The 26,726-nt window shown below is 37.5% G+C and overlaps 1 protein-coding gene across 1 annotated transcript; it reads right to left on the reverse strand.

Moving 5' to 3' along the window:
• Window positions 1-22,683: 22,683 nt before the first annotated feature.
• LOC118968953 (olfactory receptor 14I1-like) lies at window positions 22,684-23,646 on the reverse strand. Its single transcript, XM_037001550.1, has one exon. It carries the CDS (start codon window positions 23,644-23,646, stop codon window positions 22,684-22,686), a length of 963 nt encoding a protein of 320 aa, XP_036857445.1.
• Window positions 23,647-26,726: the final 3,080 nt, after the last annotated feature.

Below are 26,726 nucleotides of genomic sequence, written 5' to 3' on the forward strand. Positions count from 1 at the left end.
GCAGGCTCTGCTGACTTCTTCAAAGGTAAACAGCAAGCCCCAATGATGGGATACAACCCATTGTCTTTTTCCCACTTGCAACAAATGCTCACATAACCATTGGGTTAATCAAAAGGCAAGCTTTCTTTCTAACCAGTGCACCTGGGCCAGTGTGTCTGCTTCATCATTCACTGGGGATGCCAAGGGCAAATAGCCAGTCACATGTTATACAGTAACAGTCTTAGTCCAACCAGAAGCCCACAGGTCTTGACAGAACTCTTACCCCCAAAGGGGTCGGTGACCAACCATCCAGTTGACATGGTACCATGTTGGTAGCCACAGTGTCAAGCCCTGAGAGACAGCCCAGCTGTCTGTGTAGACAACTATAGGGGAAGGCTCCTGAGTGATCATGAGCCTTACTGCCTGTAACTCAGACCATTGACTGCTCTTCCCCTCTCCATCCTCCATTCATATTGTCTCAGTCTTAGGATGGAAAGCCACAGCCCTCCACTTTAGGGGCTGCCCACAACTGGAGCCACCTGTATACCATGTATACGTAGGAGCTTTTCCCTCCTGGTCAGGACTCTCGGCTACCATGGCTCAAAAGCAAGTTTTTCCTGCTTTCTACTGGTGTACATCACTGACACTAGTAAGTATTGAAGTTTTCCACTTAAGGGGCTAGTAGGGTGAGTGTTATGCTGCTGTAAATATGTGCCCCATTTGGCCAGTATAGGCATCTATGCCACACCACTCCATGGCCCTTTGGTCCTAGCTTGCACACACCCCTCATTGGGATAGGTGGTCATTAGTTTGAAGCTGTTCTGGTGATGGACTCCATAGCCAGCAAGGTGTGGTACACAGCAGACCATTGCTTCTCTACCAAGGTGTACCGGACCTCTGCTCCTTTCCACAGTTGTGACCAGAATCTAATGGCTTGTCATGTCCATTGAAGCTGCTACCAAAGACCCCATCCATAACCACCTTTGGTTATATGAACATCTAACTCACAGAGCTGTGATGAGTTCATTACACTCAAGGTTTAAGCGGCCTTGACTGCTCACTTAGCAGCAGTAAAAGCAGATGCACATGTCTCATCCCAGTCCCACCTGATGCCCTTTCATACCAACCTGTATGAGGGCTTCACAATTTGTGCCAAGTGTAGGATAAATACTCTCCAGTAGCCTAAAAGGCCCAAAAACTCTTGAAAGACCACCATGGTGGTTGGGGTAGGGAAAGCCTGGACATTTTCTATGACTATTTCAGGAATAACTTTAGTTTTACCCAACTCAACTACACCCAAGAATTTTACAGACAAACCAGGTTCCTGAACCTTAGTGCTACTCACAGTCCATCCTTTCTCCTGTAGATATTGGAACATCTAGGAACTGCTTCTTCTCAATTTGAACGAGAACCAGGCATGAGCATAATATCATCAATGTAGTGATATACCTGCATTGTTTGTGGTTTTTTTCCATGTGGCCAAGTCCTGGGCTAAAAGTCCATGACAGATGGTGGGACTGTGGAGGTATCCTTGTGGAAGGACAGGGAATGTCCACTGCCAGCCTTCCCACATGAAGGCAAACTGTTCCTGACTTTCCTGTATTATGTCAATAGAGAAGAAAGCATTAACAATGTCCACTACATAGTGATAAATCCCCAGTTCATGACTTCATGTGTCCATAAGGGCTGCTATAGACAGGACAGCAGCCTGCAAAGGGGCTGTGACTTTGTTCAGTTCACTTAGTCCAAACTCATATGCCAAGAGCTGTCTGGCTTTTTCATTGGACACACTGGGGAATTAAAAGGACTATGAGTGGGCTTTATGATGCCCATCTTCTTCAACTACTGCAGAGTTTTTTCTAATTTTCATATGCCCCACCAGCAATTTATACTGCTTAATATTTGTCACTCACCTATGCATAGGCAGAGCTATGGGTGGGTGCTTACCATGTCCCCTCAGAACTTCCTTTAGCACATGTACTCTTGGTCTGAACTCACCTGCAGTGGTCTGTAACCACAGGCCCTGTATTATATCCACTACCAAATATATTCAGTGATGGGAGAAATATACAGAAATTTAAAAACTGGGAAAAGGGAAAAAAATCACAAATTCTTGAATTCAGAAATTATGATGCTTTCAAGATGGCAATATTCCCCAAATTTATTTACATCTTCAGTTAAATTCCACTTGGATTTTTTGTAAAAATCGATAAACCAATAACATAATTAATTCATGGATATGGATGGGCTCCATTTTTTTATTGCAAAAATTCAAAGGACCCAGAATAGACAGAGAAAAATTGGGAGAAAATTCAAGATTAGAGAATACACTTCCTTATTTAAAACATCCTGGAAAGGTGCAGTAGTCAACTATGAGTGACAGACATAAAGGCACATGCAGTAGAATTCAGAGTTCAGAATAGATCCTACATTTTAAATCAGTTTAAGAATTTAATGGGAAATGAACTTTTTTTTCCTGAATTCTTTTTGGTTTTTAAATTGAGGTATCATTGATATATAGTCTTATGAAGGTTTCACATGAGCAACATTGTGATTTCAACAATCACTCATATTTTCAAGTCCTCCCCACCCCATTGCAATCAATACCCATCAGATGCTGTAGAGTCACTACTTGTCTTCTCCGTCCTATACTGCTTTCTCCATGACTTATCTATATTGTGTGCTAACTATAATACCCCTTGATGCCTTCTCGATCCCTCTCCACCCACCCTCCCCAACCCTTTCCCTTTGGTAACGTCTAGTCATTTCTTGGAGTCTGTGAGTCTGCTGCTGTTTTTTTCCTTCAGGTTTGCTTCATTGTTATACTCCACAAATGAGGGAAATCATTTGGTACTTGTCTCTATCCCTCTGGCTTATTTCACTGAGCACAATAACCTCTAGCTCCATCCATGTTGTTGCAAATGGTGGGATTTGTTTCTTTCTTATGGCTGAATAGTATTCCATTGTGTATATGTACCACACCTTCTTTATCCATTCATCTACTAATGGACAGTTAGGTTGCTTCCATATCTTGGCTATTGTAAATAATGTTGCAATAAACATAGGGGTGAATATGTCTTTTTGAATCTGATAAGTTGTTTTCTTTGGGTAAGTTCCTAGGAGTGAAATTCCCAGGTCAAATGTTATTTCTAATTGTAGTTTTATGAGGAAACTCCATATTGCTTTTGACAATGGTTGAACTACATTATATTCCCACCAGCAGTGTAGGAGGTTTCCCCTTTCTCCATATCCTCATCAGCATTTGGTGTTTCTTGTCTTTTGGATATTGACCACCCTAACTGGTGTGAGGTGATAACTCATTGTGATTTTAATTTACATTTCCTTAATAATTAGTGATGTGGCACATCTTTTCATGTGCCTAATGGCCATCTAATTTTCTACTTTGGAGAACTGTCTGTTCAGATTCTCCACCCATTTCGTATTTGGGTTATTTGTTATCTGGGTGTTAAGGTGTGTGAGGGAGCTCATTACATAATTTGGATGTTAAACTCTTATTGGAGCAAAGGGGTGTGGTGAGTTTAAAGATGGCAGTGTGAGAGGAGAGACAGAGGCTTTCTCCTAAAACTGTACACAATTAGAAAATACAGTTGGTGCAACTAATCATGAGAGATAAACAGGAAAGAGGATAACGTCAGACTGCACAAACCTAGAGAAAAGAGCAGACCTCACCTTACAGGGTAACATACCAGAGCTGTGACTCAGCATGGCACGAGCCCCTCTCCCACCCCAGCTCACCAATGGGAGGAAGAGAAATGGAGCAGGGAGGGATTGGAAGGCTTGGGACTGCTGTTTACCTACCTCTGGAGATCTTCACTGGGAGCACAAACCTACATTTCATGGTGCTTTCATGAGACTCACATGACTAACTGGTTGGAAAGTTAATACAGGCAGAGTTCCTGGGGAGACTGGGATTCCAGCCACTTGTGGAACGCAGGGATGCATATCCAGCTGCTCTGGGACAAGAACTTATACCTGTGTGCCTGGCCCACTGGCTCAGGCAGTGGAGACAGGCACAGCAACTGGGAGATGGGGAATAGCACTTTCCTCCACCCAGGCACCAGTACCCATCACCTGAGACCCCCGATATTGCTTCAGGGACTGAGCAGCTCCAGAATAGAGCTTCTGGACACTAGAGGGCTCCATATACAAACATGGAATGCAAAAGGAAACTTGTTCAGAGTAAAATTATTAATACAACTCCCAGGAAAGATTTAAATGATATGGACCTCATATCTTTGTGATAGGGAGTTCATAATAGAAATCATCAACAATCTAATGGAGGCACAGAAAGACATCTGAGAACTCAGTAATGAATTCAGATCGGAGATCCTATCATTGAAGAGCATGATGGAGGGTATTAAAAGCATGTTGGATACAGTGGAGCAGACAATGAAAGAAATAGAAACTCGAGAAGAGGAATACAAAGAAGCTGAGACACAGAGAGAAAAAAGGATCTCTTCCAATGAAAGAATATTGGGAGAACTGTGTGACCAATCCAAGCAGAACAATATTCACATTATAGGGATACCAGAAGAAGAAGAGAGAGAAAGGGATATAAAGTGTCTTTGACAAGATAGTTGCTGAAAACTTCCCCAATCTGGGTAAGGACATAGTCTCTCAGGCCATGGAGATCCACAGATCTCCCAACACAAGGCATCCAAAGAAGACAACACCAAGACACATAGTAATTAAAATGGGAAAGATCAAGGATAAGGGCAGACTGTTAAAAGCAGACAGAGACAGAAATAAGATCACATACAAAGGAAAGCCCATCAGGCTAACATCAGACTTCCCAGCTGAAAGCTTACAGGACAGAAGAGAGTGGCATGATATACTTAATGCCATGAAGAAGAAGGGCCTGGAACAAAGATTACTTTATCTGGCAAGATTTTCATTTAAATTTGAAGGTGGGATTAAACAATATAAAGATAAGCAAAAGCTGAGAGAATTTACCTCCCACAAACCATCTCTACAGGCTATTTTGGAGGGACTTCTATAGATGGAAGTATTCCTAAGATTGAATAGCTGTCACCAGAGGTAATAAAACCACAGTAAAGAAAGTAGAAAAGCTAATTATGAATCAAATGAAAAATTAAATTAACTATCCCCAATGTCAATCAAGGGATAGACAAAAAGTACAGAATTTGATACTTAACATATAAAGAATGAAGGAAGAAGAAAAAGGATGAGAAATAGAAATGAACCTTTAGACTGTGTTAATAACAGCATACTAAGTGAGTTAAGTTAGACTCTTAGATAGTAAGGAAAGTAACCTGTAACATTGGTAACCATGAATCTAAAGCCTGAAATGACAATGAGTACATGCCTATTCATAAAAACCCTAAATGTAAATGGACTGAATGCACCAACCAAAAGACATAGAGTGACCGAGTAGATAAAAACCAAGACCTATCTATATGCTGCTTACAAGAGACTCACCTCAAACCCAAAGACATGCACAGACTGAAAGTCAAGGGATGGAAAAAGATATTTCATGCAAACAATACGGAGAAAAAAGCAGGTGTCACAGTACTAATATCAGACAAAATATACTTCAAAACAAAGAAAGTAACAAGAGATAAAGAAGGACATTACATAATGATAAAGGGCTCAGTCCTACAAGAGGATATAACCATTTTATAAATATATATATACACCCAACACAGGAGCACCAGCATACGTGAAACAAATACTAACAGAACTAAAGGAGGAAATAGAATGCACTGCATTTATTTTAGGAGACGTCAACACACCATTCACTCGAAAGGTCTGTTCTACAAGACAGAAAATAAGTAAGGACACAGAGGCACTGAACAACACACTAGAACAGATGGACCTAATAGACATCTATAGAACTCTACACACAAAAGCAACATGATGCACATTCTTCTGAAGTGCACATGTAACATTCTCCAGAATAGACCCCATACTAGGCCACAAAAAGAGCCTCAGTAAATTCCAAAAGCTTGAAATTCTACCAACCAACTTTTCAGACCACAAAGTTATAAAACTACAAATAAATTGTACAAAGAAAGCAAAAAGGCTCACAAACACATGGAGGCTTAAAAGCATGCTCCTAAATAGTCAATGGATCAATGACCAAATTAAAATGGAGATACAGCAATATGTGGAAATAAATGACAACAACACCAAGCCCCAACTTCTGTGGGACAAAGCAAATGCAGTCTTAAGAGGAAAGTATATAGCAGTCCAGGCATATTTAAAGAAGGAAGAACAATCCCAAATGAATAGTCTAATGTCACAATTATCAAAATTGGAAAAAGAAGAACAAATTAGGCCTAAAGTCAGCAGAAGGAGGGACATAATAAAGATCAGAGAAGAAATAAACAAAATTGAGAAGAATAAAACAATAGAAAAAATCAATGCAACTAAGAGCTCGTTCTTTGAGAAAATAAACAAAATAGATAAGCCTCTAGCCAGACTTATTAAGAGGAAAAAAGAGTCAACACACATGAACAGAATCAGAAATGAGAAAGGAAACATCATGATGGATCCCACAGAAATACAAAGAATATTAGAGACTTCTATGAAAACCTATATGCTAAGAACCTAGAAAACCTAGAAGAAATGGACAACTTCCTAGAAAAATATAACCTTCCTAGACTGACCAAGGAAGAAACACAAAATCTAAACAAACCAACTACCAGCAAAGAAATTGAAGTGGTAATCAAAAAACTACCCAAGAAAAAAACCACCAGTCCAGTTGAACTTATCTCAGAATTTTATCAGACATACAGAGAAGATGTGGGACATATACACAATGGAATATTATTCAGCCTTAAGAAGAAAACAAATCCTACAATTTGCAACAGCATGGATGGAGCTAGAGGGTATTATGCTCAGTGAAATAAGCCAAGTGGAGAAAGACAAATACCAAATGATTTCACTGATCTGTGGAGTATAAGAACAAAAGAAAAGCTGAAGGAACAAAACAGCAGCAGAATCACAGAACCCAAGAATGGACTAACAGTTACTAAAAGGAAAGACAATGTGGAGAATGGGAGGGTAGGGAGGGATAAGGGTTGGGAAGAAGAAAGGGGGTATTCTGATTAGCATGTATAATGTGGGTGTGGTGGAAAGGGGGACTACAACACAGAGAAGACAAGTAATGATTCTACAACATCTTACAATGCTTATGGAAAGTGACTGTAATGTGGTTGGTGGCACGGGACTTGGGGTAGGGTAGAGCCTAATAAACATAATGTTCTTCATGTAGTTGTAGATTAATGATAACAAAATAAAAATAATAATAATATATGGGAGGAAAGCACAAAATAAATAGCATCATTCTTAAAAAAAAAACATGATCGCAAAATGTGTCACTGAAATAAAGAGAGTGAATCAAGAATTCACAAAATCAGTGCGAGCCTGATTTTGATTTCTCTCCACAGCAAATTTGTGCTATTTGGCAATTTTCTTAATATGCACCTTAAAATTCTGGTCAAAAGACATTCTAATTCCATTAGTTACTGTGATTCCACAGAAAGGTGGTATGTGCCACATACCCAGAATAAAATAAGCAAACATGATTTTTCAGTATTTATTTGGTAAATTAAAGAGTCTATCATAATAAAATTATGTGAACATCATGAGGTGTTGATTACAACATGGTTAACTAATTGGAAACTCTATCTTATAGGATCAACAGGAAAACATAAGATAACAATGCATGATTTCTAAATGCATTACATCTCCTTTAATATATTTAAAATGGAACTTTCCTGAGGGAAAATATATTCAAGTCCAAATATACTTCAATGCATATTATTTTTATTAAACCATTACTTGAGACACACTGAAATCAGATATGGTTATTACACATGAATCTTCAATTAACAAAACAAAGCAGGTATAAATCTTTCCTATCAAATGCAAGTATCCCTACAGTAGTAGAGGTAGATCTAGTCGTTAGCTTTTCCTGCGTAGAAATGATTTTTAAATGACATGTGTTAGTGAAGTTGTTACCAGTGAAGATGCTGCTTTCCCAGGACCATGTCTTGGAGCCTATGAAGAATAAAGTCAGAAGACAAGAGTAAGGAGCAACCAGCATAGTTTTTAATGAAGTGAAAAGGAAAGAGTAAAACTCCAACTGACCAGAAGGGCTCCAAGAGGGCATGCCCCTAGAGCTGCCTTGTCTGGGGATTATCAGCACAGAAAGCATGCAGGTGTCTGGGAGTTATTGATGTTACCTTTTGCTATGGCCAAGCTGGGATAAAAGGGAAGAGAAAAAGAAAAACCTTTTTTTTTCTGGCTGATTTTCCCAGATGTCCAGAGTGAGACTTCTTGTTTACTGCGAAGCCTTGACCATGACTTTACCTTACCAGGGCCTTGAGCTTTATCTGCCTGAGTCCCACCTGTCTCAACCTGAACTCAGAAGAGATAACCCTCACTGTCCCTAGGGAGAAGGGCAAAGACCACTTGGGCTGCTTCCTTCTGACAATGGGATACTCCTGGGGAACAGCAGGCTGGGTTCAGTCTCTGATGGCTTATCTTGTGACCCCTGGTAAATGTAGGATGACTGTCATGGGGGGGGGGGTCCCATTTGCATCACCATCTGGCCCTTCATGTTTTCTAAATAAGAGGTGACAGATTTAATTAGAAGACTAAGTAGACATGGTCCAAATATGAGAACAAATAATATCACTCCAGGGAGGGGAATGAAGGGTGCCAGCTTGGGCCACAGCTGCCCATGATGGATTTGACAATGTAGCCCAGTCAGGAGTCCTGAATTTCCCTTTCTGTGAGCTTATTAATGAGATGGATGTGCTGCTTGATCCTCTCTAAATTCCCTTCTATTAGTCCTAAGGTGACAACATAAAAACAGCAGGTCTCACTGGGCACAGCACAGGTGCCCCTGGCCTCAGCTGTGAGCATATACAAGGCTCTCCTAAACCAAGAACAGCCTGAGCTGAGGATTCTGAGGCTTTTTGCTAGGTTTCTATTGCTCCTGCTCATACTTTCGAGGTGCCAGGGAGATGTTTCTAATGCTCCTTTTGAGCTCAGGAATCCCTATCAACCAAAACAGACCATGAAATATGAAGTATTCAGGCCATTCATTTCTAAATTGCACTATCTGTGGATGGCCCACTGAAATCAGGGTTCTGGGGCACCTGGCTCCTAGGCTGGTGCCATGGTGACACATACAGGAAGGGACCTGGGTCAGGCATCTTCCTGGAGGTGAGGAAGGAGGTAAGTTGAGTCAGAACATCAGGAATAGTTGCAATTATTGTGCACCACCCTCTCCATACCCTCAGCAGGGCCAAGCACACATTTGTTCCACAAAGAAAAATACTCCAATCCTAGAAAGTGAGATTCCAGGGGACCATCCTTGTAGCTGAGAATACTTGTGTGAGGTTGGGAGACTACTATAGTTGGCCAAAATAGAGGAAACCTTTGGCCCACAGGGGTCAAAGCTAGAGTATTTTAAGAATGTGAAATAATCATGAGCACATAAGGGAGAGAAGTCAGTGAGGGATTCATTATGAGTATTTGTAATCTTACAGTGAAGGCTTCCAAAATGATCTGAATGACATAAAAATGAGGGTAAGGCTCGAGGTTGTCACAGGAGATGTAGAAGACTGTCTTTGTTTTAGTTCCAGTGCCAAGAGTCTCTTGCCCCAGTAAATTGTTGGCTATGGCCCAAATCTCATCATCATAATGATTGGCACCATTGAATATATAATTGCTCTACCACAACCAGACACCAGATATTTGCCAGGCAAACAGGGGTCTCAGATGATGGTTTAGGAAGGCTTTAGACATTAAAGTCCTCATCCTTTTCAGTGGAAACCCCCCAGAATTGTGGCTTCCACTCAGGAAAGGTATGATTATACATAAAGGTGGTGTTATAGAAACAGAAGACCCATGCCCCATGAATCAGAGAAGCACAGCCAGCCTTTGGCAGCAAGGTGCTGGACTTTGCCTAATTGCTTAGCTAGTAATGGAATAACCCACTGCGGATCAGGGGAACACGGGCCTCTACCTAGTCCATCATTTTTGGTGGTGGTGTAGTTTGTATAAGAAAAACCCCAATATTGTGTTATGGTATGAGCAATTGTTTCTACTGATACTAGAATTCTGAGGAGATCTGTATCATCCACCAAATGATCTCAGTGGGGGCAGATCCAGTTATTGGTCTGGTTACTTAGATTAGCAATTTTGTTAACTACTGGAGTCAGAGGATACACTGCTCCCATGAAAAGAGTTAATAAGGAAGGTGTTAATAATAGTAACAAGTGTGGTTTAAGGTCATTGCTTGTACTTTAAACCCAGAAGGGGCAGAGATATGCTGGCAACTGGGAGGGGGTCACAAAAATATTGAACAATAAGAGAACAAGAAGTTCCACTCCCACAGTGATGCTGAAAAGTATCTAGGACTCTGGAGTCATGAGGTGCTTATCTTAAGCATCTGTCACTTAAAAAGGATCTTCAGATATCCTACAAACTCACAAGAATAATGGGATAGGGAGTCCTCCTTGATCAGAGGACAGCTTGGTTTTTCAGACACCGAGGCCCTCAGTCAGCAGTCATGGATTGGAGACTTGTGCCCTGTCACCTTTGTTGCATTGGGAGTGAGGGGAATTACCTTAAGCAGTCCTTCCCAGAATGGGGTGATAGAAGAACCAGTAGAGGACACTGTCTTAGCTAAGATGAAGTCTCCTCACTCAAAATGAATACTTCTTCCCTTCTGGAGCGACTTCCAGTTTCTGGAGGGTTTGCTGGAATTGGCCCAGGGAGGTGACCTGATTTAATTGTGCAGTTGTCTCTGTGTCAAGGAGGAAGTGATTGGTCAAGAAAGGCCTGCCACCATGGAAGTCCACAGATCTCCCAACACAAGGGACCCAAGGAGGACAACACCAAGACAGATAATTAAAATGGCAGAGGACAGAGTAGTAAAAGCAGCCAGAGAGAGATAAAAGAACACCTACAAAGGAAAACCCATTAGACTATCATCAGACTTCTCAGCCGAAAACTTTCAGGCCAGAAAGGAGTGGCATGATATATTCAATGCAATAAAGGAGAAGGGCCTCAAACCAAGAATACTCTACCCTGCAAGATTATCATTTAAATTTGATGGAGGGATTATACAATTCCCAGGTAAGCAAAATTTGAGGCTATTTACCACCCACAAACCATCTTTACAGTGTATTTTAATGGGACTTCTCTAGATGGAAGTGTGGCTAAGAATAAATAGCTGTAACCAGAGAAAATAAAACCACAGCAAAGGAAGAAGCCCTATTAAATACTAACCAAATAGAAAATTAAATGTATTAGCCACAAAGTCAGTCAAGGGATATACAAAGAGTACAGAATATGCCACCTACCATATAAAGAGTGTAGGAGGAAGAAAAGAAGGGAGAGAAAAAAGAATCTTCAGACTATGTTTATAATAGTATAATAAGTTACTTAAAGGAGACTGTTAGATAGTAAAGAAACTGCCTTTGAAAATTTTGCAACCATGAATCTAAATACTGCAATGGCACTAAGTACCTATCTATCAATAATCACCCTAAATGTAAATGGACTATATGCATCAATCCAAAGACATATTAGAGAATGGATAAATAAGCAAGAACAGTCTATATGCTGCCTGCAAGAGACTCACTTCAAACCCAAAGGCAAGCACAGAATGAAAGTGAAGGGATTGGAAAAGATATTTCATGCAAAAATAGGGAGAAAAAAGTAGGTGGTGGAGTACTTGCATCAGGCAAAATATACTTCAAAACAAAGAAAGTAACAAAAAACAAAGAAGGACATTACATAATGATAAAGGAGTCAGTTCAACAAGAGGATATAACCATTATAAATATCTATTCACCCAATGAAGGAGAACCTACATATGTGAAACAAATACTAACAGAATTACAGGGGGAAATAGAATGAAATGCATTCATTTTAGGAGAATTCAATATACCACTCACTCCAAAGGACAGATCAACCAGACGGAAAATAAGTAAGGACACAGAAGCACTGAACAGCACTTTAAAATAGATGGACACTAACAACTATAGAACACTCCATCCAAAAGCAGCAGGTTGCACATTCTTCTCAAGTGCACATGGAACATTTTCCAGAATAGACCACATACTAGGCCACAAAAAGAGCCTCAGTAAATTCAAAAAGATTGAAATTCTACCAACCAACTTCTCATATCACACAGGTATGAAACAAGAAATAAATTGTACAAAGAAAACAAGAAGGCTCACAAACACATGGAGGCCTTAACAACATGATCCTAAATAATCAATGGGTCAATGACCAAATTAACAACAGAAATCAAGCAATATATGGACACAAATGAAAACAACAGTGCAGCAAACCAACTTCTGTGGAGATGCAGTGAAGGCAGAGGAAATGGCCTTTATTATGTTGAGTGTACTTGCTCTCTATACCCATTTTGATAAGAGCAAAGTGTATAGCAATCCTGGCCTATTTAAAGAACAAAGAACAATCCCAAATGAACAGTTTAAATGAACAATTATTGAAACTGGAAAAAGAGAACAAATGAGGTCCAAAGTCAGTAGAAGGAGGCACAGAATGAAGATTAGAAGAAATAAATAATTTTGAAACAAAAACAATAGAAAAAATTAATGAAACCAAGGGACTGTTCTTTGAGAAAATAAACAAAATAGATAAACCCCTAGTCAGACTTATCAAGAAAAAAGAGATTCTACACACATAAACAGAATCAGAAATAAGAAAGAAAAAATCACTAAGGACACCACAGAAATACAAAGAATTATTAGAGAATACTATGAAAAATTCTTTGCTAACAAACTGGATAACCTAGAAGAAATAGATATCTTTCTAGTAACAATCTTAAAAGACTGACCCAGGAAGAAACAAAAAATCTGAAGAGACCAATTACCAACAGTGAAATTGAATGTGCAGTCAAAAAACAACCCAAGAATAAAATCCCTGGACCAGATGGCTTCACTACAGAATTTCATCAGACATTTAGAGAAGACATAATGCTCATTCTTCTTAAGGTTTTCCAAAAAGTAGAAGACGGGGGAATACGTCCAAACTCATTCCATGAAGCCAGCATCCCTCTATTACCAAAACCAGGCAAAGACACTACAAAAAGCTACGAACAATATCCCTGATGAACACAGATACAAAAATACTCAACAAAATATTAGCAAACTGAATTAAAAAATGCATCAAGAGGATCATCCATCATGATCAAGTGGGATTCATCCCAGGCATGGAAAGATGGTACAACATTCAAAACTCCATCATCATCCATGATATCAATAAAAAGAAGGACAAAAATCACATGATCATCTACATAGATAATGAAAAAGCATTTGACAAAATTCAACACACATTCATGATAAAAACTCTCAACAAAATGGGTATAAATGGTGAATACCTCACCATAACAAATGCCATACATGACAAATCCAAATCAAACATCATATTTAACAGTGAAAAGATGAAAGCTATTCCTTGAAGATTGGGAACAAGACAGGGATGCCCACTCTCCCCACTTTTATTCAACATAGTACTGGAGGTCCTAGCCACAGAAATCAGACAACACAAAGAAATAGAAAGCATCCAGATTGGTAAGAAAGAAGTTAAATGTCACTGTTTGCAGATGACATGATATTGTATATAAAAACCCTAAAGAATCCACTCCAAAGCTACCAGAACCAATATCTGAATTCAGCAAATTTTCAGGATACAAATTAAATGCACAGAAATCTGTTGCATTCCTATACACCTATTATATTCCTATAAACCTAACCAAGCAAGTAAAAGACCTATCCCCTGAAAACTACAAGAACACTATTGAGAGAAATTAAAGAGGACACTAATAAATGGAAATTCATCAATTTCACTTGGGTAGGAAGAATTAATATTGTCAAAATGACCATCCTGCCTAATGCAATCTACAGATTCACTGCAATTCCTACCAAAATACTGACAGCATTCTTCAACGAACTGGAACAAATAGTTCTAAAATACATATGGTACTTCAAGAGACCCCAAATAGCCTAAACAATCCTGTGAATGAACAATAAAGCTGGGGGATTAGTCCTCTTCAACTTCAAGCTCTACTACAAAGCCACAATAATCAAGACAATTTGGTACTGGCACAAGAACAGACACATATATCAATGGAACAGAATAGAGAGCCAAGATATAAAGCCACACATATATGGCCAATTAATATATATAAAGGAGCCATGGACATTCAATGGGGAAATGACAGCCTCCTCAACAACTGGTGTTGGTAAAACTGGACAGCCACATGAAAGGGAATGAAACTGGATTACTGTCTTACTCCATACACAAAAGTAAACTTGAAATGGATCAAAGACCTAAATGTAAGTCATGAAACCATAAAGCTCTTAGAAGGAAACATAGGCAAAACTCTCTTGAATGTAAACATGAGCAACTACTTCACGAATGTATCTCACTGTGCAAGGGAAATAAAAGAAAGATGAACAAGTGGGACTACATCAGACTAAAAATCTTCCATACAGCAAAGGACACAAGCAGCAGGACAAAAAGGCATCCTACTGTATGGGAGAATATTTTCATAAATGACATATCCAATAAAGGGTTGACATCCAACATATATAAAGAGCTCCATTCCCTCAACACCCAATAAAGAAATAACCTGATCAAAAAATGGGTAGAGGATCTGAACAGATACTTTGCCAAAGAAGGAATTCAGATGGCCAACAGGCATATGAAAAGGTGCTCCACATCACTGATCATCAGAGAAATGCCAATTAAAACCACAATGAGATATCACCTCACACAAGTTAAGATGGCCATCATCCAAAAGACAAGAGACAACAAATGCTGACAAGGATGTGGAGAAAGGGCAACCCTCCTACACTGTTGGTGAGAATGTAAATTAGTTCTATCATTGTGGAAAGTAATAGAAGCTTCCTTAAAAAAACTAAAAATAGGAATACCATTTGACACAGAATTCCACTCCTAGGAATTTACTGAAAGGGAACAAGATCCGTGATTCAAAAAGATATATGGTTCCCCTATGTTTATCACAGCACTCTTTATATTAGGCAAGATATGGAAGTAATCTAAGTGTCCTATCAGTAGATGTAATACATATAGACAATGGCATACTATTCAGCCCATAAGAGAAAAATAAATCCTACCATTAGCAAAAACATGGATGGAGCTAGACAGTATTTAGCTGAGTGAAATAAGCTAGTTGGTGAAAAACAAATATCAAATAATTTCACTCATTTGTGGAGTATAACATTAAAATAAAACTGAACGAACAAAAACAGCAGCGGACTCACAGTCTCTAAGAAGTGACTAGCAGTTACCAAAGGAAAGGGTTTGGGGAGGGTTGGCAAGCAGGGAAGAAAAAGGGGATTAGAGAGCATTATAATTTGGACACATAATATAAGTAGGTCACAGGGAAGCAGTACAGCAGGAAGAAGACATGTAATGGCTCTATAACATCTTACTATGCTGATGGACAGTTTTTGCAGTAGGGTGTGGAGCAACTTGATAATATGGATGAATGTTGATACTACAATGTTGCTCATGAGAAACTTTCATAAGATTGTATATCAATGAAAGCCAGTCCCAAAGTATTACACACACTCTATGATTACATTTATACAACAATCTTGAAATGACAAAATTAGAAACAAAGAACAAATTAGTAGTTGCCAAGGGGTGAGGATTATGGGCTTGGGAGGGAGGGAAGTAGGCATGGCCATAAAAGGGCAATGGGGGTTTCTTTGTGGTGATGGAAATGTTCTGTACCTTGACTGTATCAAAGCTAATCCTGATTCTGGTATTTCACTATAGTTTTACAAGGCATTACCATTAGGTCGAATTTTAACAACAGCATGTGAATCTACAATTATTTTAAAATAAAAAGTTTAATTTAAAGAAAAGATTACATACTTCATGATTATATTTACAGGATATTCTGTAAAAGGCTAACCTATAGAGTCAGAAAGAGGTGAGTGGTTGCCATGGAGAGAAGGGAAAAAGGAATTTTCTACCAAAAGGGCACAGGGAAATTTAGGAAGGTGGTGGACATGTGCTGTATCTTGATTGTGGTAGTAGTTACACAGCTCTATGATTTTATTGAAATTTATACAACTGCAGTATAACAATGAAGCAAAACTGAAGGAACAAATGACAGGAGACTCAGAGACTCCAAGAAGAGACTAGTGGTTTCCAAAGGGGAGGGGTGTGGGAGGGCAGGTGGGGAGGGAGGAATAAGGGGACTGAGGGGTATTATGTTTAGTAGACATGGTGTTCGGGGGTCATGGGGAGAACAGTGTAGTACAGAGAAGGCACGTAGTGGATCTCTGGCAACTTGCTGAACTGATGGACAGTGACTGCATTGGGGTATGGGTGGGGAATTCATAATATGGGTGAATTTAGTAACCACATTGCTTTTTCATGTGAAACATTCATAAGAGTGTATGTCAAATGTACTTTAATAAAAAATTTAAAATAAATTTATACAACTAGTAAGAAATGATTGGTCCCAGGAATCTAATGTACAGCATATTGAATATAATTAACCATACTGCATTGTATAATTTAAAGTAGCTGAGAGTAAATTCTAAAAGACGTCATGCAACAAAAATATGTAATTATGTGGGGTAATGTGTTTAGCAACATTATTGCAATTGTCATTCACCACATATATGGTTTTAAATTTTCATGGTTTGCACCATAAACATACACAATGTTACATTTCTTTTTGTTAATTGATGTATAATCGATATACAATCTTTTTTTTTGAGAGAGCATCTCTCATATTTATTGATCAAATGGTTGTTAACAACAATAAAATTCTGTATAGGGGACTCAATGCTCAATGCACAATCATTAATCCACCTCAAGCCTAATTCTCGTCAGTCTCCAGTCTTCTGAAGCATAATGAACAAGTTCTTACATGGTGAACAAATTCTTACATAGTGAATAAGTTCTTACATGGTGAATAGTACAAGGGCAGTCATCACAGAAACTTTCGGTTTTGACCACACATTGTGAACTATAAACAATCAGGTCAAATATGAATATTCGTTTGATTTTTATACTTGATTTATATGTGAATCCCACATTTCTCCCTTATTATTATTATTATTATTATTTTAAATAAAATGCTGAAGTGGTAGGTAGATGCAAGATAAAGGTAGAAAACATAGTTTAGTGTTGTAAGAGAGCAAATGTATATGATCAGGTGTGTGCCTGTAGACTAAGTGTTAATCCAAGCTAGACAAGGGCAATAAAACATCCAGAGATGCAGAAGATTTCTCTCAAAGCAGGGGGGTGAGGTTCTAAGCCTCACCTCTGTTGATCCCCAATTTCTCACCTGATGGCCCCCTGGGCGACTGTGCCTGTTTTAGGTTGTTTCTCCCTTGAGGATCTTACCCGTCTCTGGCTAACCAGTCATCTCCGGGGCCATACAGGGAAATGTAAAGTTGGGAAGTGAGAGAGAAGCAATATTGTTTGAGAAGGTTAGCTTTTTACTTCTTTGCAGATTTATGCCTTGTGGCTTCTATGCCCAGCATTTGTCTTGAGGTATCTTTACCACATGGAGGAATTATGATACTCGGTAAATTCGATATGAGGCATGAATTCTATTTAAGAGTTGTAATTAGGAAGGAAGAAGAAAAGATATAGAAGTAGCAGATGGAAGAAAACATGGAAAGATTGATTATTTCTTTGACATATCTTCTTGTAGAGTAACTTCAGCATGTACAGGTTTTAAAATACTAATTAAATTGCACTCACGCATTGACATAATAGGAGTACAGTTACATAACCAAAGCAGACCTATAATTACCAGCCATCTTCAGTGAAACCAAGAAAACCAGTTAGGCACATTAGGCATTTGTGAAAACTTATCTATGATATGGTCGGTATTGTCCAACTGAACTTGAACAGTCTGAGAGAAATCAGGCAAATTAAAACAACCCATTCCTGGGAACTGTTCACATCCCATATGTTCTTTTAACAGTAGATAGTCTGTAATTTTTAGATTTTGGAGCGCTACAATTTGCACTTCTCCTAATTCTTGGTAGAGTTCCAACAAACAGTATAGATCCAGTCAAATTTGTTGTTTTACTGTATGCACAGGCCAGCTTAGATATCTCTTTCTTCATTCCCATGGCAAGTCCAGGAACTGGGGGATGAATTCAGCTACAACTGTAGCAGTGCCTGGATCTTTGTTAAGGTTTTTTGATGATCATCTTATGGTATGACTCTTCCAGAGAGTGCTGATGTTGGAAGTTCTTCTTCATATCATATCTTAGTTCATTTTCTGGGTAGCCCAATTATGCTTTGATCCTCTGTATAAACACAAACAGACCATTTGCCCACACTTTGATATGCCCTTATACCATTGTGTAGAACTCATTGGAGGTCACCACACAGGAACAGCTTTTTTTTGGTTTATTTGTTATCATTAGTCTATATTTACATGAAGAATATTATGTTTACTAGACTCTCCCTTATACCAGGTCCCCCATATAAACCCCTTTACAGTCACTGTCCATCAGCACAGCAATATGTTTTAGAATAACTACTTGTCTTCTCTGTGTTGTACAGCCCTCCCCTTTCTCGATATACAATCTTATATTGGTTACAAGTATACAACATGGTGGTTCAACAGTTACCATATAATTAAATCCTCTCCCTGACTGGTGCGGTTATGATCTTCCCATATAAGAACATGTTACAGAATCATTAGATGCATTCTCCATTCTATACTACCATCCACAAGATGTCTGATTCACCAAATTATATTACAATTAAGAATTTTTGTTCCTCTTTATCTCCCTCAATCTCCCCAACCTCCATCCCAAACCCTCCCCCATGGTAACTACCAGTCACTTCCCAGTGTTTATGAGTGTACTGCTCTTTTGTTCATTTTGTATTGCTTTTATTTTAGCTTCCACAAGTAAATAAAATCAGATTGTACTTGTCTTTCTCTGCCTGGCTTGTTACATTTAGCATAGTATCTTCTAGATACTTCCATGTTGTCACAATGGTAAGATTTCTTTATTTTTATGGCTGAATAATATCCCATTTTATATACATGACACTATTCTTTATCCATTCATCTCTCGATGGACAGTTTGGTTTCTTCCACATCGTGGCTTTCAGTTATCACTCAATAAACCTGATAAAATGTATGCTAGTGTATGGGAATAAATAGTGTACCATTGGAAAAAGGTCTTCAAATGTGTATTGATAATACACATAGGGCATCAATGACAATTACCAGTAAAATAGCCATTTAGAATTTTCTTTATCTTTCTTTACCTGCTTTCTTCTCCTGCCCTAAGTCTGTTAATGCCTAAACAGAAGTTAATGAATAGATAACATTTAGAATAATGAAAAGTGGAGAGGCTAAACATTTTCTTTTGTCCAACTCTAAATTGCTAAGCATGTAGTAGGTATATCTTAGGAGAGGGAAGGTTTGATATAACAATGCATTTTTCACTATGCAGAAATGGATTCTATTACCATTGTACCAAACTCAATGTATTTAATGAAAGTGTTCAAGTGTACCTTCAAAATTAGAAAGAAATGCTAGGAATTTACCCAAAGAATGCAGCAACCCAGTATGAAAAAGACAGATGCACTCCTATGTTTATCATAGCACTATTTACAATAGCCAAGAAATGGAAGCAACCTTAATGTCCATCAGTAGATGAAAGAATAAAGGTGATGTGGAACATATACTAAATGGAATACTACTTAGCCATAAGAAGAGGGAAAACCCTACCATTTGCAGCAACATGGATGGAGCTAGAGGGTATTATGCTCAGTGAAATAAGTCAGGTGGATAAAGACAAGTACCAAATGATTTCCCTCATATATGGTGTATAAGAACAAAGAAAAACTTTAGGACCAAAACAGCAGCAGCATCACAAATCCCACGAATGGACTAACAGTTACCAAAGGGAAAAGGACTGGGGAGGATGGTTGGGAAGGGAGGGATTAGGGCGGGGAAAAAGAAAGGGGCCATTACAATTAGCATGTGTAATGTGGTGGGTATGGGGCGGGTTCTACAACACAAAGAAGACAAGTAGTGATTTTACAGCATCCTACTATGCTAATGGGCAGTGACTGTGAAGGGGTATGTGGGGGGGACACGGTGTAGGGGGGAGCCTAGTAAACATAATGTTCTTCATGTAATTGTATATTAATGATACCAAAAAAAATTAGAAAGAAATGAAGTTTAGGATAAATACATATAAATGTGCAATTATTTTCAGGAAATTTGGACCTTCTTTATCGAGAACCATTAAATATATATCATTTCTTTCTATACTTCAATTTTGCAATTAATATGTATTAATTCCATGCCTAAGTATTATCTGAAAAAAGTCGATATTATCTCATATTTGTAAAATCAGTTTTCCCAGAGTATTCCTGGTATTACTCAACTTGATAAAGAACAAGTATATAAATAAAATTGATGTTTCTTCAGAAGCCCTAGGTAGCCAGACTAATATTATGATGGAGAAGTAAATATATAAAATGAACATAAAGTGCTCATAAATAAGTGTATGCATCCAAGATAAATTTATATTTTAATTAAGGGCTTTCCCAAAGCAAAAGAAAAGTGGGTTTGTAGGTAGTTACAAATAAACTTTATCATCATTAGGAGATAAATCACCTGTATAATCACCTGCATTCTTTCAGCTCTAAAATGCTGAAACTTGAATAATTAAAATCAAACTGTAAACAGTACAATCCCAGAGAAAATAAAAAATTAGATACTTTTATGCTCTTGGGTTGATAAAATTTCTCAAATAATATTGAAACACAGAAAATTCTGATAAAATAGTTTCTTGGTAATAAAACATTTTTCTTCAAAGGGAAGACACCACCACTTAAATAAACATGTAAATGTAGGAATTGATTCTCTTTCTTCAAAGTGAGAAAGGAATATATATAGTATTAACAAATTAATTTATATGCTAACATTTTCAAATCACAGTGATATGATCAGAAATTCAATAACAATAAAATGGGCATAGAACTAGCTTTACATATTTATAAAGTAACTCCCTTACATATTTTAAGTACAATATGTATATCATTTAAAAGAAATTCTAAATCTCTAATATTCTGAAATACAACTGAGATGAAAGTTTAACACATAAATGACAACAATTGAAAAACTGGGTTTTCAATTTTCTAAGGATGTGCAGTAATCATCATATAGAGGAATACGAATGGAGTAGAAATGGGTGGAGATCTTTTTTAACAAAACCTTTAATGTAGGTGAGTTGGAATAATGTAGATATTCACTGGTTAGGGTATGAATAAATGAAATGTGGCAAGTCCTATGAGGTGCAATGCTGTAGGAAGAATAAAATCAACAGTTATACTCAGCAACTTCAACAATTCCACTGGGTTAAAACAAAAGACGTGAGATTTATTTTTAGTAATATTTATTAAAATGAATGGATCACACAATTAAAACAGATGGCCATATTGAGTATGAATTCTGACTTATCTAACAACTAAACTGGAGGGAGTTCTCCCTTTGAGTTTGTTCAGTTAGGGCTGTAGATCATGAAATGCCATAGCTTGTTCAATTTAAGATTTAATTTTAGGCTAGATCAAGGTTACTGTGTGTCTGGAAATCATGGAATTCGTATGTCCTTTTATAAATATATGTTCCTCCCCTCTGCTGGAATAAAAATATTTCACTCAACTCTGAAATAAGAATTTTACACACAATTTCACAAGAACTTGTTAAGGTTACAGAGAACAGCAAATATTTTTCTCTAATAGGAATCATACAAAGTGTGTGAAGCAGTGTTTTCTCTCCTACCTACCATAATGACTAGCTTCTCCTGGCCCCAAAAATGTATTTCTGTGTCTCACCCCATCACATGCGTCCGGTTCCAGGTGAAGGAAGGTCAATGACTGACTTCAACTAACTTATCTCCATGTTTTTATTCTTTGTCTTATAAATGAACAATATGTATTTTAAGCATTAATTAAAACTATCACAATTATATGTTTGCAATGATAAATACTATTTTATGATTCTTTGTTTTATATGTCTATAAGGAGCTATTCAGGGTTTCCTAGTATGCATACTAATTATTAACTTTCACTTTGCTAAGTCTATGAGAGTTGGACAATCTGAGAAAGGATTTATTTGGTGCATGTTTATGTATATGATGGGCATATTAACAGATACAAGTATTATTTATTATTTCCTGTAGCTATCTAATAAAATTACAAGCATTATGTTTATCTATAGAACATGAAAATACACTGAAGTAAAGGGATAAGGTGAAAAACTATAGCTATGGATTGTCTTACAGAAACACAGAACTGATTTTTCATCTCAGCATTACAAAAATTCACTGTACATGTGGGGAAATAAATTTATCATTTTAGATCTTTATTCAGTTTCAAAATTATGGGATTGAAACTACATAAAATACCACTACATACTGCATAACAATTAGTGTTTAACAAGTGCTAAAAGAAGTACTACCTCATTTTATTCAAACAGGTATTTTGTTCACATGATTTACTTCAAATTATTAATACATCCATCTGTCTTTTATGAAATCACCTCACTCCTAATATGTAACTTTAAAATTAAAGTTAATATTTTTGTATACATTTTCCCACATTGATTAGAGCAACATTAATTTCTGGTTAAGAAATAAAATCTCTTCTGTGTAACTGGAAAACTTTCTTTAACATTCTATGGACAGCAGACTTAATCTCCCTGTTCCTCAGGCTAAAGATGATGGGGTTAACTAAGGGGGACACCATGGAGTAGAACATAGCTGTGAGGAGGGTTTGAATACTTGATGAGTTTGAAACAGGTCCTAAGAAAGCAAACAATCCAGAAATTATAAACAGAGTAAGTGTAGCTATCTGGGGGGAGCAGGTGGACAAAGTTTTCTTCTGGGCTTCCACAGAATGCATGTGTAGCACAGTTGAAAAGATGTGAACATATGAGGCAAATAAGATGACAAAGCCAAATAATGTAATGCAGACACTGACAGCAATGGCCACAAACTCAGAAAATTGCACAGCCTGGGATGAAATGCTCATAATTTGAGGTACATCACAGAAAAACTGGTGAATCACATTGGACTCAGTGAAGGGATGACTGAACATGGTCCCTGTGTGGACAGCAGAATAGACAAGCCCACTGGCCCATGAGCCACATGACACCTGTGTGCAGAAACGGGGGCTCACAGTGGACGCATAGTGCAGAGGGTGGCAGATGGCGACATAGCGGTCATAGGACATGACCACAAGGAAGAAGAACTCTGCAGCTCCAAAGAAAATAAATAGGAAAGTTTGAGCAGCACATGCTCTAAGAGAAATCACTTTATGACCCATCAAAGAATTTGTGATGGATTTGGGAACAGTAACTGAGATGTATCCAAAATCTATAAGGGATAAATTGCCCATAAAAAAGTACACGGGGAAGTGAAGATGTGAATCTATAACAATGATGGTAAATGTCAGAAGATTTCCAGCCAGGGCACCCAGATAAACCACTAAGAATATCAAACCTTGCAAGATTTGGAGCTCCCGGGAGCTTGAGGCGTCCATCAGGAGGAATTCTGTGAATATGGTGAGGTTGTCCGTATCTGCTAACATAGTTCAGAAACCTGTAGTCAGTTGCAAAGGGATAAGATGATGCTGGAAACAAATTGGTTAGAGAACAATTATGTCCTTATATGCTGTAAATATGTGGTATAAATTGGTTTACTAAATTAAATATGCAAACTCATATACAAAGCTTTTACCTCCAAGAGTGGTTATTAATTAATCAAATGAAATAATCAAGGTATATGAAATACAGTAAAGCTAAAATATTAAATACTGTCTATATACCATCAAAAAAATCTGTTTTGTCCAATGGGGTATAAAAATCAAAATAGAGTCCAAATAAGGAATGAGCATGAAGGGTAAACACAGATATGCTGATGACTGAGACATGAGGTCTCTCTCCCACATATCAGTACTTCTCACAAAGACTTGCTTCGGTAAAGGCCAATACCATACACTTCAATTTCCTTCATTAGCCACACCAGAGAGTCCTTTCTTGAAGATGAAAGGACTTTTACCATAAGCCACATGAGATAACGTGCATTGGGCACTTTTCTTATACTAGGTGATCTCCTTCCAAAAGGCAGTTTTATTTGTATACCTGGGAAGCCCCAGGTGACTAGTAATTTCACCTTTCTGAAATGCAAAAGGCTCTTCAATACCCTGTTTTCTGCAGATATTTTGGCCAGTCCACTGAGATTAATTAAATCGGCAAAAGTACATTTTTAGTGATTGTATTTGAAACATGTTTCATAAAACTTGAGAAAGTACAAATCCTCAAATGGTTCATGGGTCAATAGTAGCTTAATAAATAAATAAATATAAAATGTGTGTTAATAGACTCAAATAAATACCATATGTCTTAACTTCTTTTGTAAAGCAAAGCAAAACAGAATAAACAGCAGACTCAGAAACACTGACAAGTGACTAGTGGTTACCATGGGGGTGCAATTGGCGTGGATGGATTGGGAGGGTGAGGGGGATAAAAGAAGACAAAAAATTCTCAATCATAATGTACGTTTATCAAAGGGATAGTAATACAACATGGAGAATATAATCAATGGGTCTTTAACATCTTTCTATGTTGACAGAGAGCAACCACATTAGTGGGGATGAGCATTTAATCAATATGTGTAACTGTTCAACCACTGTGCTTTATACTTAAAACCAATATAAGATCATATATTAGTAATACTTCAATTAAAAAAATTACAAGATGTGTTCAACTTTCATATCTGAATTAAACTAACCAAAAGTGTCTGATGCAGACACAAATTCACACTTATAAGTGGTGAAATTACTGCAATAATTTTGAAAATTGGCTGCCACAGGATGAAAAATGAAAATGGCTATTGTATATGACAATATAAATTATTACCTATTCTAGGATGAGTCCCTGATGAGAAGCTGATGCAAAAGATGTAATGAGAAAAGTCAAATGGACAAAATATTAAGGTGATTCTGAAACTGTCATGAAGAATGAGTAGGAAAATCTTAAATGAATCCTAGGAGAAAAACTTAAAAATTGTGTATTTTAATAACCATGACACCAGTAAGAGGGTTATAAACAAGACAAATATACTAAGAATAGTACCCAGCTTTGGGGTATGTAGTAATCAAAAGTAAATAAGTGTAGAAGGCAAAAATGATTAAAAAACATATAGTGTACTTTTCACTGTTGAACAATTTAACAAGCACATTGAATAACAATTATTAAAAATTCCTAGGGCTGAAATGTCCTCAGTACTTACTTCTGACAATTTCAGGAGAATGGATGATGCCTGTGGACCACTTCAGACCTTATCGTGGCAGCACCCAGTGTTTAGAAGTCCTGTGCTGTGGTCTCCTTGCCCAGGGAACTTCTCTTTGCTCAAGGATAAGCTGAGACTCTGTCCAAAGTTTCATCCTTCTGATTTTCTTTCAGCTGGGAAATGATTGTTACTTTCTGGTTAATTTTGGTTATCTAGGTTTTTTTCTAGTTTTTATGCTATTATTATAATTCATAAAGTGTCATAATAAATATTTTCACAATCAATAAATTACTACCCCATTTTATACTTTACATGCTATAAATTGTTTTTTATTTAAAGGCATTGATTTGACTTAAAAACATAAAATCAACACAAAAGTTTTGACTCAGGTTTGCATAAAATACTTCCCAATATTTAAATGAGACTATTCCACTGTTAATAATTAATTAAATGGTACAAATTGTTCCTACTACTGTAATATTCAGCTAATTAAACCAGACGAAAGCCTGAGTAACATACAATCAGCGCTATCATGAAACCAGTAAATACAGGTTCCTAACCACCAGGACACACAGTGCATCTCTACATAGTTGGCTAGACATCAAGCTGATGTACCAATAGTTTAGAATTATTTTCTCAGTCTAATACTTTTACAGTTTTTTCCTAATATTATTTCTATTTTTAATAAAGTCTATCATCAATTCATCTTGAGTGACTTGATGTACTTAAAGGAGTTACATAATTAACTTAGGAAATAATACATCTACTTTTATCAAGAGCATACAGATGTTATGATAATTGAATATCATTCATCTAGACCTTAAGTGCTAGATAACCAAATATCTCTTCTAGTGATTTCTGCATGGCCCACCTGATTTGTCACGGAGGAGAGCTACACAGAGATTTGAAACATGACAAAAAGAGTTTGATGATATTTACTTTATTAAATATAGCATGTGCCTGTGTCCCTAAATACATAAGACACTAGTAGCTAATACTTAGGTCAACTTTGGAGATAAAAGTAACATAAAATATATTGTACACTCTTCCATCTTTGTTCACCTGTTGTGATGGTGTATTTCATGAAAAGTGTACTGGGCTTCTATCACCTTTGGTCCATTCCTATCATATAGGGAAGGGATTCATAAGTAGAGAACATGTAGGCCCTTCCAGAGATTAAGCAATGTAGATTTTACTATAAACGCCAGTGTTTCCAGATGAGGCAAAAGCATAATCCACTCCATCAGGCCCTTACAAATACTAACCAAAAAATTTTAGAGTGTAGTTGTGGTTTCTTGTCTATACAACATCTTCTCATCAAGCACCCACTAGGGAAGTGTTGGCCTGGGGCAACAAAACCTGGTTGAAATAAAGGGT

This window comes from Manis javanica, chromosome 14, assembly GCF_040802235.1.
Source record: "Manis javanica isolate MJ-LG chromosome 14, MJ_LKY, whole genome shotgun sequence".
NCBI classification, from domain to species: Eukaryota; Metazoa; Chordata; class Mammalia; order Pholidota; family Manidae; genus Manis; species Manis javanica.